This window comes from Saccoglossus kowalevskii, chromosome 16 (assembly GCF_978046115.1).
Source record: "Saccoglossus kowalevskii chromosome 16, keSacKowa6.1, whole genome shotgun sequence".
In the NCBI taxonomy this organism is placed as follows: domain Eukaryota; kingdom Metazoa; phylum Hemichordata; class Enteropneusta; family Harrimaniidae; genus Saccoglossus; species Saccoglossus kowalevskii.
Genome location: NC_140656.1, coordinates 15612939 through 15628666, shown reverse-complemented (window position 1 = coordinate 15628666; position 15728 = coordinate 15612939). Strand labels below are relative to the sequence as shown.

Genomic DNA, 15728 nt, shown 5'->3' with positions numbered 1-15728 from the left:
ACCCAGCACTGTGGCACAAAGCAATTATGATAAACTGTAAACCGTGAAATTTTGCTCATTTGTTTTAATAGATTTTGATCTTAGCATATAACCAATGAAAAATTATAATCATGTGCTCCCAAACTAACACAGAATTATAGAAAAATATAGAAATTTATGAACAGAAAAAAATATGGTTTACGTTTTGACACTGACTCACACATGTAGTACTGCAAAATCATAGGTGTGTAAAACTTTTTTTTTAATGAACATCCAACGTTTAATGATTGATTATTCGACCATTTTTTGTTCCCTGCAAGATGTCCTGTCATGTGTGGAATTGAATGAAAAAACATGACAAACAAAGGTCATAGCGTTATAGTGGCGGAAAAACATCTTATGAGATTGAACAAATGTGAAACTAATTTTAAGTTATTACCACACTCAATAATGTCCACGTATAAACAATTGATGATGGTCAATTTTGATGAAGTAAGGTATACTAGTATCCACCTTCAAGTTCAAAATCAAATCATTTGATTTTTGTGGCAGATGTTCTGTCCGGACCTTTCACACATTACACAAGACCTCACAGCGAATAGAAAATTACCTTTTACAAAATAATATTAATTGCAGTCATAAGGCTGAGGAACATATCTGCGTGATCTGAGATGCAAAGTAGGATTGGTTTTAAAACCATTGTTAAAATCTCCTCAGTGAGCTTTGTAATTTGAGTAAAGTTATTATTTCTATTTTTTTACTAAGGTATAAGATTCTGGCCTTCATCCAAAAAAATGTACAGGTATAGAAGAAATATTGATCCATGAACCAAGGTGACGTTGAACAATGTATATTTCTTTATACAATGTACAAGCATTAATTAATTTTAACCGCTTTTTTAAAATTCACTTTAAGCGATACAGTCGTCATACCACGTCCTGTTCAATATGGGACTGATAATGACGTATACATTGCGCATAAAATACATTGTTGGTTTACCTGAAATTCAAACACATGCTGCGCAACGACTGTAGCACTTTAACTGTTTGATAATATTCACCGTGCTTTTATTATATTTACATTTTGTAATAGTCATCTTTAGACATGGAGTTTCTACAACTTTTAAGAAATTTTGTCTTTACAAATGCCATGAAATCACAAAAGATTTCTATCAGTGAGAATTAAATGTCCTTTAGCGAGACATTTCTTAACTTTTTCACCACCAGTTCCCTCTTTACATCACACATTTACAAAATATCGTAGACTGGGACAAAAATAGCAAATTTTTTTGAGTAGAAACTGAAAATTGACTCAAATTTTGCCTATTGGCTTTAAAATTAGAGTTCATTTACAGAAATATTGACGAATATAAGAAAAAAGTGCAGAATAATTTACTTGAGAAAGTCTGGTGATGAAAAAGTTTAAACAAACTTACTAAATTTTAAAGACAAACCTGCACTGCTACAATCCAAATTCAACGTAAAGTAGGTCAGTGTGTAAATTCTAGAAATTTATCACACACACGGTAGCCTAGTACCTAAAAGAATTTAGCTCATTTGAGGTGTTTACCAGCAGTCATAACAAAGAGTCACAGCTACTGAGAAGTAATACATATCAGATATCTTCACAGAATAAAATACCACCAACCAGTATGCAATCCAGCAAATCACCACGGTTCTCCCCCGACATCATGTTCGCTATGACCCAATGCAACGTACACAATATGTGTTAACACGACTGTTAGCGGCTAAGCCACGACGATAGAGAAAAACAGTGTGGGCAGAATTAAGGAGACGGGGCTATTCAAATTCAGGATCCTAACAGGACTGTCAGATTAATCTATTCACCACCAGACTTATCTCACCCAAATTATTCACCTTTTTTCTCATATTCTTCAATATTTCTGGTAGTGAACCATATTTTTGGAGCCAACTGACAAAATTTGAGTAAATATTCAATTTTTACTCAAAAAATTTGGCTATTTTTGGCCAAATCTTCTGAAGGAAAGTGCAAACTATAAACAGGACTATTTTGTGAATTTGTGTGAAAAGAGGAACTGGTGGTGAAAAGGTTAAGGTAATAATAATTAACAAGAATTTACACGACTTCGCAAATGACATTTACATTTCCTTCTTATCCCTGAATCTGACTTTAAAGGAAATCTGGAAGTGTTATTAGTCATTATAAATCTGGCAAACAATTATCATTACTATGATATTCGTTGTCATTTATTGTAGATAAAAAAGACCATGTTTATGATTTTTTAACAGTGAAATATGCAGGTTTACTGAATCTCTCGTCAGAAGTGTTGCCTGTACATTGGTTAGGGACATTATGATCGCCTTTGTTCTAGGAGCATTACATACTGTGAAATGACTAATTTTCACTGGGTTTAAATTTTGCTGATTTACCATTTCAGGCATATTCAGTGAGTTTTAAATTCATGGTTTTATCATTTAGATAATGTGTTCTATGCTAAATTTTACATATACACTAGGTTTTAATTTAGCGCATTTTCCAGTCAACGAAATAAGCAAAATTAAAACTCAGTGAATAATTAACCCTTTTACAGTAGTAAAAATGGGGGGGGGGGGGTTAAATCTAAGGCGTATTCCCTACTTATTATGCAAATTAGACAAAAATGACACTCATAAGCAATGAAAGAAAAAAATACCTATCTACTCAGTAATATGTGTATACCAAATAAAAACACTACAATCTGAAAAAAGAATACTAGATAGTGAATGAAAACTTAAGTTTGACCATGTGGTCTGACAGCCAACACCAGGAGATAAGTAGGAGACAGCATAGATTACATATATAGTGCTACCTTTTGTTAAAGCTATTTGATAGAGACCAAAGTTTGAAATGGCATGCTTTCAAAACAATACTTTCAATGTGCATTTAAAAAAAAAAATCAGCATGGATAATTTTTTTCTGTTTAGAAAATATTCAAATAAAATTCAATATTATTATTATTATTATTCCACTTACTCAGGTTTTTATGTGATTACAGAGAAGTAATTGGAGATCATGTTACTACCATCACCAAACCAGTACCAGCTGGATGAACATGATGTAAAGTGACAGACAGACATCAAGACGGAACACATGCTCCTGTCTTCCATGATGAATGCTACTTGAAATATGACAGCCACCAGCAATCAAGTCAAATGATTAGCAAAGATAAAAGAAACTGACCTTTTTTCGACCAGGTCTTGGTTTGTGTAATATGGTTTCCGTGCCATTTTCTAGACTCCTTGGGGTGTATTTGTCTCTTGATCTATTCACAGCCTTCACCATACCATCCTAAGAACACAACAATATTGATAGTTAATATCCAATAAACAGGTTCCTTACGATCACAATGCCCCATTGTTTTCGCTAGTTTCTGTTATGTGTTTACTGCACTGCATATAGTATAATAGTAACTGTGACTTCTCAACTTTTCAAAACCAGACTTTCTCGCCCAAATTTTTCTGTACTTTTTTTTTCTTATATTCTTAAATATTTCTGGAAATGAACCCTAGTTTTGGAGCCAACAGACAAAATTTGAGCCAATTTTCAGTTTTTTTTAATTTTTGTCCCAATCTTCTGAAGGATAGTGCACACTACATGTACAAAGAGGACTATTTTGTTATTTTGTGATGAAAACAGGTGATGCAATTGTTAAAGACCCCTGACCCCTGACCCCTGACCCCACCCAGCACGATTTGATGACATGCCATTTTATGGCATTCACAAAAGTCACTGTTTTGATTGACCCTCACACAAATTTTCAATGTACAAAGTTAGCGATTTAAACTAACTCACAAAATTCATAAAATTTTGTCTTTCGTGAAATTTACCAGTAAGCAGTTTACAATATTTCACAGCAACTATGATTTACGATTTTCACTTATCCATTACATTTGTAAAAAAATTTCTATTGCAGAATTAAGTTGCTTTACAGAAAATTCCTTATATTTTTTATTGAACAAACAGATTTTTACAAGAGCATACCGGTACTATGCACGCATGTATGAACATGTACAAATAGGAGTAGGCATATTATCATTCGTCAACAAGCATTTAATTATTAATGAATCAATTTCATGTAAACAATTAGTAATTTATTTTAAGGAATTTATCTGTGTTTCTCTTTATTGATGCCTGTTTCCATCAAAATTATTGGTAAATACCGATAACACCAAATACTAGTACACGGCAAGGTAAATACTATGGTAAAATCAAATTAAATATGTGTACGTACGTGACCCAAACCAATGCTTATTTGCATAATATTGTTAACTCTTAATTGTCTTTTTTTACAATGTTTTTTTTTGCCCATCTTTGAAATAGCAAATTAATTCATAAAAACAGTGTACTGTGATACATGTCTTTAGCTAGCATGTTATTTTAGTTAATTTAGCTAATTCGTAATTTTGCTATTAAATCCAAGACGTTGTTAATTTAAAGTTAAGTACGATTTAGTTACTGTGGAATACTTTATTTTCGCTGGAATTAATTTTCGCTGAAAAGGCTTTTTGGGCATTTTGTATGGAATTTATTTTCACTGATTTTTGAAATGATGTGCAGCTAGTCCAATGTGTTTACAGTATTTTTGCCAGTAGCTACATATGGAAGTCGGACACTTTAGAATATATGATAGGATTATACATATACCATACTGACACTGGGCATGGTATTTACATAAATTAATGTATCAACAGACGAGTTTTGAGTTGCTTACATAACTGAGCAATGTATGACAGAATGGAGACATTGCCCCCCCCCCCCCCCCCCCGACATATCTTACAGTATATGGTATATCGATACCAAAATGTTATAAATTTCATTTCAACATTTGAGTATGAAGAAAAATAGTTTCTCCGAAAACTTTCAAAGGTGATATGGACGCTTATAATATGAAATCAACATGTGCAATACAAAACTAAAGCAGATGTACTAAAACAGCCTTGATGAACAGAAGTGTCCCCTTGTCAAACAACCCTCACCCCACCCCACCCAAATAACTTATTTTTAATTATTGATAATACCGTAATTGCAGTTTTTGGCTTATGCTTTTTTATTGGAGTTGCGCATCTAATGGAGCAAATGCAGTTGTATGTGCACACCTTGCAACAACTGAACATACCATCTGATTCAACAACCAAGCATTGTCACAGAAATTAAGATTTTTTTTTCTTCTTCTGTGAAATAATTTACAAAAGACTGACAGTGTATTTTGAATAATATTCAAGCTTTGAATATAGATTATCCCATTGACGTAAACTCACCACATCTTTTACTACGCACACAGACAGGTAAACCCTTATCTATATCAACTCACTGAGTGAAAATCAATCAAATACAATACAAAAAAAAAAAAATATCCCTATGGACATGGAATTGGATACCTTCTGCACAAGAGTCGGAGTAAATTGTTGTTACACACACACAAGCCACAGTTTTAGATCTGACAAGCAACAAGATAATCCCGACAGATAACAATCCTTTGTTGAGTATTAAACATAGCTATGTGGGTAGCCGACATAGCGTAGGGTGCCCACACTTTGAACAGATTGCAGATTAAACTGTCCTGTATCACCAAACAAGTCATTTTTTACTCTGTGATAAATACATGTATTGAAAAGAAAACAAGTGTTTGCGCATATATTATTATAACTTGTCTACTACACTTTATTTTGTTTATTTTGTTTGTTTATGTTCGCTCTTTTTTCTGAAGCGATGATTCAGTTAAAAATAAAATCGAATATACCTTTTTTTTTATATTTTACATTCAACTCATGAAAAGCTATGAAAATAAACTCCATACAAAACACTCAAAATGTCTTTTAAGCGAAAATTAATTCCAGCTAAAATAAAATATTTTACAATATTTATTTTTAACATTGTACAAATAAATTTCAGTTAACCCATTGACAGGTATTGACATATTGTGGAATACTTTATTTTCGCTCGAATTAATTTTCACTGAAAAGGCTTTTTGGGCATTTTGTATGGAATTTATTTTCACTGATTTCTGATGAGTTTAATGTGAAATATAGAAAAAAAAGTATATCCGCTGGATTTTATTTTCACGGAATCATCCCTTCAGCGAAAATAAATTATTTTACAGTAGTTGTTAATGTGTTTCACAGCTTATCTTGTCTTATAAAGATTGCTGATGACTTGTTAGACACAATTTGGGGAACCTTTTCTCATGGTTCAGCAACATGCATCGTGACAACTTTTTCTCGCACTAGGCTTAGACCAGGTAATTCATTTTCACAAACAGCGCCATCTACAGGCAACACTAAAACAAGGTAGCACGAGTAGTTACTCAAAACAGGGGCATGCACTTGTTATAATTGTTTGCATTTTTGCTGCACTTTTTTTCTTATATTTTTCAATATGTCTGGAGATAAACCCTAATTTTGGAGACAAAATTTGAGTCAATTTTCAATCTTCTGAAGGAAAATGCAGACTATAAACGGGAAATTTTGTGAAATTGTGATGAAAAGAGCCAAGCTGTTTATATCTTGGAAGAACACAGTACACGTTTCCTCCACTGAATTTCAGACTCAAGAATGATTTCCTTGTTATAGGCTAAACACACACAGTCTACACTAAATATTTCAACATGTTTTAATAATGTAAATAATTCTATATTAAAAGATTTATAATGAAACAAATTCTAACATTTGTCAAATTAGATGTTTATTATTACAGTAAAATTGGTATTAGAAGCCGCATCCCTAATAGAAGTCGCACCCATTTTTTTTGAACAATTGAGAACCAAAAATTCATCATTTCTCATATGTGTAGAGGCTCTAGAAGCCACATCCCTTCTGTTGTATTGTACCATTTTAATAGAAGCCGAGGCTTCTAATACAGATTTTACAGTATTGCTAATTTTTTATTTGCACATTGACAATACAGACTCTAAAATCATGATGAGGATAAAAAAAAACTATCGTAAAACGTCAAGCAAGTTCAATTGTTGAATTTTGTCCCAAAGCAAGCATGCCAGGGTGACAAGTGCACATGTACTTGCTAAAACCAGTAACAAAAGTGTAAACTGCGTGTGGATGTATTTCACAGTACAACATAATACAAAAGAATGTTTACTTATCCCCACTGTCAATGTTGACATTTGTATCTCTTTCATATGAATGTAAATTGAACAACTGTTCCATGTTAAGCCCACACCGCAGACAACCTTCTATAATATGATGCGACTGTTGCAATCGTGGCAAAAACATGCGATTGCCACAACACACGACATGTGACAAGAGTGGTGACTAGTAGCGCCACGCACGCTGGTAAAACATAGTACATAAGCTTTTTGTCTTCATCTGGTTTAAAATCCCACTGTCTGATTGGGACACTCTCGCGATGCGAGGAGACTAGCAGTGCAGACCACCCAATGCAACTCAACACACGACACAATAAAACTGAACATATTAGAAGTCCATGAAGTGACAGAAAAACCAGTACCCTGTACCAAGTGCAGACCACCTTCTATGACAGTCACATCACATAACACTACATTGCATCATAGAGGGTGGTCCACTTGAGAGGCTTGCATTAAATCATCTTGGGATAAATCTTTATACCGTACATTAAAGAGTATGTTTGGTATCTCTATATTTTATGTTACTTGCGATTATTTACAAATCTTTTTTTTAAAATCACTTGATAATAGATGCTCAAACAAACCATAACTGCTAAACTGATGAAGTATGAGCTCAGATAAAAAAAAATTCACTCATGTATAAATATTGAATTTCCTTTCTTTGTTCGTTTGTTTGTTATTAGGGGTTGACCACCAATATCTCTGGGTGTGGAGATGATAGAAAAACTGTGCACATTGATTTTTTCTTCACACAGTGTGGTACTTTTGAGTTTTGCCTCAAATAATTTGCCTCTACTATATTGGTTTTCTGTATCCCTCCCCTAAGTACAATTTTTTTTAAAAAAACAGTTCTTATTTTCTAAATCTAACATCACATTCCAAATGGTAAACCGCTTTACTGATGGTTTTCTTCCAAGTTTATTATCCACTACCGAATAAAGATAATGACAAAAAAAGAAAAATCTTGAAAAGTCATTTATACACAATCTCAATTTTTGTTGCAGTTTAGAAATAATCTCAAAATGAAAAAAAGTTTTTTCGAGACGGAGCTTTACATTGTAAAGTACCGAATAATTAAAACTTTCTGATTAAATTTGACAAACAGGTGTAAAAAAACAACAGGCTGTCACTGAAAACAGTACAAGGTTGAATATGTACCACTGATAAAAGATGTTGCATTTATTACATTTATAATAAAGTACATGCATTTTTTTTTATTCATATTTGGTCATAAATATTAGAATGGAAATAGAATTGCATAATTCCAACAACAATATATGCAATAAAATATGAATTTATATTAATGTACATATCGAAATGTGCAAGGACATATGATAAAAAGAACGGCAATTGTTATATTCTACTCAATTACATTCATAAAGGCATAACCATAATGTCCAATTAAAGCCGCAAGCGGCGTCACCGGGGCCCAAGCTGATAAGATTCTGTTTCATAATTAATGAGGTCACATGTTATACAATCTGGTAGCTTGAATTATCAGTAACATGAGGTCGAAATGAAGTTGGTACCATGTATTTACCTGGTTTGGTTATCGAAATACATGTATGATTTTCAGGATATATAATGAGCCATGTTCTTATGCACAATAATGAGATTACATAATCATATATAGCCATTTCTAATGTCAGTTACATCTTTCATTCAATGTCTTCATAATGACACTAGTTACATGTCCTGCTCTGCGACAGTGTTTCAGATATGACTGCTATGCATATTAATGAGTTTACATGACCATATATGGTCATCTGTTATTTTAATCAAATCTCTTGTTCACTGTTGTCATAACACAGGATTCATCTTCCTAACTGCAACAGTGTTTAAGATATAATGGTTATGCATATTAATGAGTTCACATGACCATATATGGTCATCTGTTATTTTAATTAAATCTCTTGTTCACTGTTGTCATAATAACACAGGATTCATCTTCCTAAATGCAACAGTGTTTAGGATATAATGGTTATGTATACTAATGAGTTCACATGACCATATATGGTCATCTGTTATTTTAATCAAATATCTTGTTCACTGTTGTCATAATAACACAGGATTCATCATCCTAACTACAACAGCGCTTAAGTTATAACAGTTATGCATATTGATGAGGTTAGAAACCCCCACCCCATGGGTGCCCAGCCACGTGGCCAAGCAGTGTGCTATTGTGGCAAAATGATGCATCTAATGACACAAATGCACATACAAAATTTGAAAGAAATCAGACTAATACAAAACATGTAGTTGCATAATATCTATTTTCACAAAATCCAAGATGGCGGCCAAACCATGTGACTGATCAACATAATATTATTTTTCTCATAAGGAGCTAAGGGCAGGCATGGTAAATATAAAAACATCTAGTAGATTGGTTGAATCGTCTCTGAGAAACAAATACCCAAACTTTTTGTCAATTTTGCTTAAAATCCAAAATGGCGGCCAAACCATGTGACTGATCTGAATTATTTTTTAGATTTCTGAAAGGGTTTGATACACAGATGCCATGAAGCAAAACTGAAAATAATCCCTCAAGTGTTGCCAGAGTAAAAAACTACTTCCTGTTTAGAAGAAATCCAAAATGGTGGCCAAACCACGTGACCAATCGTAAAAAAATGTTCAAACGTAAATGGGATTCATATATAGAAGCTAAATACTACATATGAGAGCATTCTACTTGGTGGTTCTGAAGAAGAAGATTTTTAAGTGTTTTTTGCCGTTTTTAGGAAAAACAAAATGGCGGGAAAAGTCACATGACCGCTAAAGTTTTTATTGCTGATATTTATTACACATGACTTGTACTATATACCATAAAAAAATCTAGACACCTAGACCCTCAGAAAGTGGTCAAACAGCCACTTCCGGTTTTAATTCAATCCAATATGGCTGCCAAACTAATTGACCAATCAAAATTCTGAAATCATGTTGCACCAGTTCACATTAGGGACTATCAGTATAGAACATTACCAGACCATTCCGTTCAGCGGTTTTCTCAAACGGCTTGACGAAAAAAGTTACGGAAGAAAGAAAGAAAGAAGAAAGAAGAAATATATAGCCATTTCTAATGTCAGTTACATCTTTCATTCAATGTCTTCATAATGACACTAGTTACATGTCCTGCTCTGCGACAGTGTTTCAGATATGACTGCTATGCATATTAATGAGTTCACATGACCATATATGGTCATCTGTTATTTTAATCAAATCTCTTGTTCACTGTTGTCATAAGAACACAGGATTCATCTTCCTAACTGCAACAGTGTTTAAGATATAATGGTTATGCATATTAATGAGTTCACATGACCATATATGGTCATCTGTTAATCAAATCTCTTGTTCACTGTTGTCATAATAACACAGGATTCATCTTCCTAACTGCGACAGTGTTTTAGATATGACTGCTATGCATATTAATGAGTTCACATGACCATATATGGTTATCTATTATTTAATCAAATCTCTTGTTCACTGTTGTCATAATGACACAGGACACATCTTTCATTCAATGTCTTCATAATGACACTAGTTACATGTCCTACTCTGCGACAGTGTTTCAGATATGACTGCTATGCATATTAATGAGTTCACATGACCATATATGGTCATCTGTTATTTTAATCAAATCTCTTGTTCACTGTTGTCATAAGAACACAGGATTCATCTTCCTAACTGCAACAGTGTTTAAGATATAATGGTTATGCATATTAATGAGTTCACATGACCATATATGGTCATCTGTTATTTTAATCAAATCTCTTGTTCACTGTTGTCATAATAACACAGGATTCATCTTCCTAACTGCGACAGTGTTTTAGATATGACTGCTATGCATATTAATGAGTTCACATGACCATATATGGTTATCTGTTATTTTAATCAAATCTCTTGTTCACTGTTGTCATAATAACACAGGATTCCACTTCCTAACTGCAACAGTGTTTGAGATATGACAGTTATGCATATTAATGAGCTCACATGACCATATATGGTCATTTGTTATTTTAATCGAATCTCTTGTTCAAGGTTGTCATAATAACACAGGATTCATCATCCTAACTACAACAGTGCTTGAGTTATAACAGTTATGCATATTAATGAGGTTAGAAGCCCCCACCCCATGGGTGCCCAGCCACGTGGCCTAACATTGTGCTATTGGGGCAAAATGATGCATCTGATGACACAAATGCACATACAAAATTTGAAAGAAATCAGACTAATACAAAACATGTAGTTGCATAATTTCTATTTTCACATAATCCAAGATGGCGGCCAAACCACGTGACTGATCAAAATAATATTATTTTTCTCGTATGCAGCTAAGGCCAGGCATGGTAAATATAAAAACATATAGTAGATTGGTTGAATCGTCTCTGAGAAACAATTACCCAAACTTTTGGTCAATTTTGCTTAAAATCCAAAATGGCGGCCAAACCATGTGACTGATCTGAAATTTTGTTTAGGTTTCTGAAATAGTTTGATATACAGATGCCATGAAGCAAAATTGAAAATAATCCCTCAAGTGTTGCCAGAGTAAAAAACTACTTCCTGTTTAGAAGAAATCCAAAATGGTGGCCAAACCACGTGACCAATCGTAAACATTTTTTCAAACCTAAATCGGATTCATATATAGAAGCTAAATACAACACATGAGAGCATTCTACTTGGTGGTTCTGAAGAAGAAGATTTTTAAGTGTTTTTTGCCGTTTTTAGGAAAAACAAAATGGCGGGAAAAGTCACATGACCGCTAAAGTTTTTATTGCTGATATTTATTACACATGAGTTGTACTATATACCATAAAAAAAATCTAGACACCTAGACCCTCAGAAAGTGGTCAAACAGCCACTTCCGGTTTTATTTCAATCCAATATGGCTGCCAAACTAATTGGCCAATCAAAATTCTGAAAGCATGTTGCACCAGTTCATAGTAGAGCCTATCATTATAGAGCATTTTCAAACTATTTGGTTCAGCAGTTTTCTCAAACGGCTCGACGAAAAAAGTTACGGAAGAAAGAAAGAAAGAAAGAAAGAAAAAACTGAACGATAATAATAGGGGCCTCGCCCTTTGGGCTTGGGCCCCTAATTAAAGCCGCAAGCGGCGTCACCGGGGCCCAAGCTGATAAGATTCTGTTTCATAATTAATGAGGTCACATGTTATACAATCTGGTAGCTTGAATTATCAGTAACATGAGGTCGAAATGAAGTTGGTACCATGTATTTACCTGGTTTGGTTATCGAAATACATGTATGATTTTCAGGATATATAATGAGCCATGTTCTTATGCACAATAATGAGATTACATAATCATATATAGCCATTTCTAATGTCAGTTACATCTTTCATTCAATGTCTTCATAATGACACTAGTTACATGTCCTGCTCTGCGACAGTGTTTCAGATATGACTGCTATGCATATTAATGAGTTTACATGACCATATATGGTCATCTGTTATTTTAATCAAATCTCTTGTTCACTGTTGTCATAATAACACAGGATTCATCTTCCTAACTGCAACAGTGTTTAAGATATAATGGTTATGCATATTAATGAGTTCACATGACCATATATGGTCATCTGTTATTTTAATTAAATCTCTTGTTCACTGTTGTCATAATAACACAGGATTCATCTTCCTAAATGCAACAGTGTTTAGGATATAATGGTTATGTATACTAATGAGTTCACATGACCATATATGGTCATCTGTTATTTTAATCAAATATCTTGTTCACTGTTGTCATAATAACACAGGATTCATCATCCTAACTACAACAGCGCTTAAGTTATAACAGTTATGCATATTGATGAGGTTAGAAACCCCCACCCCATGGGTGCCCAGCCACGTGGCCAAGCAGTGTGCTATTGTGGCAAAATGATGCATCTAATGACACAAATGCACATACAAAATTTGAAAGAAATCAGACTAATACAAAACATGTAGTTGCATAATATCTATTTTCACAAAATCCAAGATGGCGGCCAAACCATGTGACTGATCAACATAATATTATTTTTCTCATAAGGAGCTAAGGGCAGGCATGGTAAATATAAAAACATCTAGTAGATTGGTTGAATCGTCTCTGAGAAACAAATACCCAAACTTTTTGTCAATTTTGCTTAAAATCCAAAATGGCGGCCAAACCATGTGACTGATCTGAATTATTTTTTAGATTTCTGAAAGGGTTTGATACACAGATGCCATGAAGCAAAACTGAAAATAATCCCTCAAGTGTTGCCAGAGTAAAAAACTACTTCCTGTTTAGAAGAAATCCAAAATGGTGGCCAAACCACGTGACCAATCGTAAAAAAATGTTCAAACGTAAATGGGATTCATATATAGAAGCTAAATACTACATATGAGAGCATTCTACTTGGTGGTTCTGAAGAAGAAGATTTTTAAGTGTTTTTTGCCGTTTTTAGGAAAAACAAAATGGCGGGAAAAGTCACATGACCGCTAAAGTTTTTATTGCTGATATTTATTACACATGACTTGTACTATATACCATAAAAAAATCTAGACACCTAGACCCTCAGAAAGTGGTCAAACAGCCACTTCCGGTTTTAATTCAATCCAATATGGCTGCCAAACTAATTGACCAATCAAAATTCTGAAATCATGTTACACCAGTTCACATTAGGGACTATCAGTATAGAACATTACCAGACCATTCCGTTCAGCGGTTTTCTCAAACGGCTTGACGAAAAAAGTTACGGAAGAAAGAAAGAAAGAAGAAAGAAGAAAAAACCGGACAATAAGAATAGGGGCCTCGCCCTTCAGGCTTGGGCCCCTAATTAAAGCCGCAAGCGGCGTCACCGGGGCCCAAGCTGACAAGATTCTGTTTCATAATTAATGTGGTCACATGTTAGACAATCAGGTAGCTTGTATTATCAGTAACAAGAGGTCGAAATGAAATTGGTACCATGTATTTACGTGGTTTGGTTATCGAAATAGGGTTTTCAGGATATATAATGAGCCATGTTCTTATGCACAATAATGAGATTACATAATCATATATAGCCATTTCTAATGTCAGTTACATCTTTCATTCAATGTCTTCATAATGACACTAGTTACATGTCCAGCTCTGCGACAGTGTTTCAGATATGACTGCTATTCATATTAATGAGTTCACATGACCATATATGGTCATCTGTTATTTTAATCAAATCTCTTGTTCACTGTTGTCATAATAACACAGGATTCATCTTCCCAACTCCAACAGTGTTTAAGATATAATGGTTATGCATATTAATGAGTTCACATGACCATATATGGTCATCTGTTATTTTAATCAAATCTCTTGTTCACTGTTGTCATAATAACACAGGATTCATCTTCCTAACTGCAACAGTGTTTAAGATATAATGGTTATGCATATTAATGAGGTTAGAAGCCCCCACCCCATGGGCGCGTAGCCACACGACCTAGCCATGTGATATTCAGGGAAAAGAATGCGACTTTTGAGTAGAATTGACATACACAATTTTAGCCAAATCTGACCAATACAACACATGTAATTGCACAAGTTTCATTTTCACAAAATCCAAGATGGCGGCCAAACCACGTGACTTATCGAAAATATATTATTTTTCTCACATGTAGCAATGTTCAGGCATGTTATATTCAAAACCAGCAGTTAATTGGTTGAATCACCTCTGAGAAACAAATGCCCAAACTTTTGGTCAATTTTGCCAAAAATCCAAGATGGCGGGCAAACCATGTGACTGATCTGAAATCTTTTTTAGATTTCTGAAAGAGTTTGATATACTGATGCCATGCAGCAATATTGAACGTAATCCCTCAAGTGTGGCATGAGTAAAAAACTACTTCCTGTTTAGAAGAAACCCAAAATGGCGGCCAAACCATGTGACCAATCATAACATTTTTTTCAAACGTAAATGGGCTTCATATATAGAAGCTTAATACTACATATGATAGCATTCTGCTTGGTGGTTCTGAAGAAGAAGATTTTTTAGTGTTTTTTGCCGTTTTTAGGAAAAACAGAATGGCGGGAAAAGTCACATGACCGCTAAAGTTTTTATTGCTGATATCTATTACACATGAGTTGTACTATATACCATAAAAAAATCTAGACGCCTAGACCCTCAGAAAGTGGTCAAACAGCCACTTCCGGTTTTATTTCATTTCAACATGGCTGCCAAACTAATTGACCAATCGAAATTCTGAAAGCATGTTGCACCAGTTCACATTAGGGACTATCAGTAGAGAGCATTTTCAGACTATTCAGTTCAGCAGTTTTCTCAAACGGCTTGACGAAAGAAGTTGTGGAAGAAAGAAGAAGAAAGAAGAAAAAACCGAACAATAAGAATAGGGGCCTCGCCCTTTGGGCTTGGGCCCCTAATAATCAATCATCATTTTCAAAAACTCTGAATGTGTCTACCCTTTTTTAAAATTTTCAGTTGATTTGAGGTTTATTAACATAACTGCGGTAAAGCAACATGTAGTACGAATTTTCAACAACAAAAATTATTATTAGTAAAATCGTTCTCATGTCTAGATCTTAGTATAGCATTTTAATGTATACTTTGCTATCATTTGATTTTCAATCAAAGAAATTCTTATTAAATAAAAATACGTGATGAAATTTTTCGAAA

General features: G+C 33.9%; 1 protein-coding gene across 3 annotated transcripts in view; it reads right to left on the bottom strand.

Moving 5' to 3' along the window:
• LOC100376759 (autism susceptibility gene 2 protein homolog) overlaps positions 1 to 15728 on the bottom strand; it is a 98322-nt gene that overhangs the window by 69765 nt on the left and 12829 nt on the right. For all 3 annotated transcript variants that reach the window (XM_085491118.1, XM_085491120.1, XM_085491119.1), the window contains exon 2: positions 3181 to 3288. In XM_085491118.1, the coding sequence (XP_085347244.1) occupies positions 3181 to 3288 (108 nt within the window). The remainder of the gene's footprint in view (positions 1 to 3180; positions 3289 to 15728) is intronic.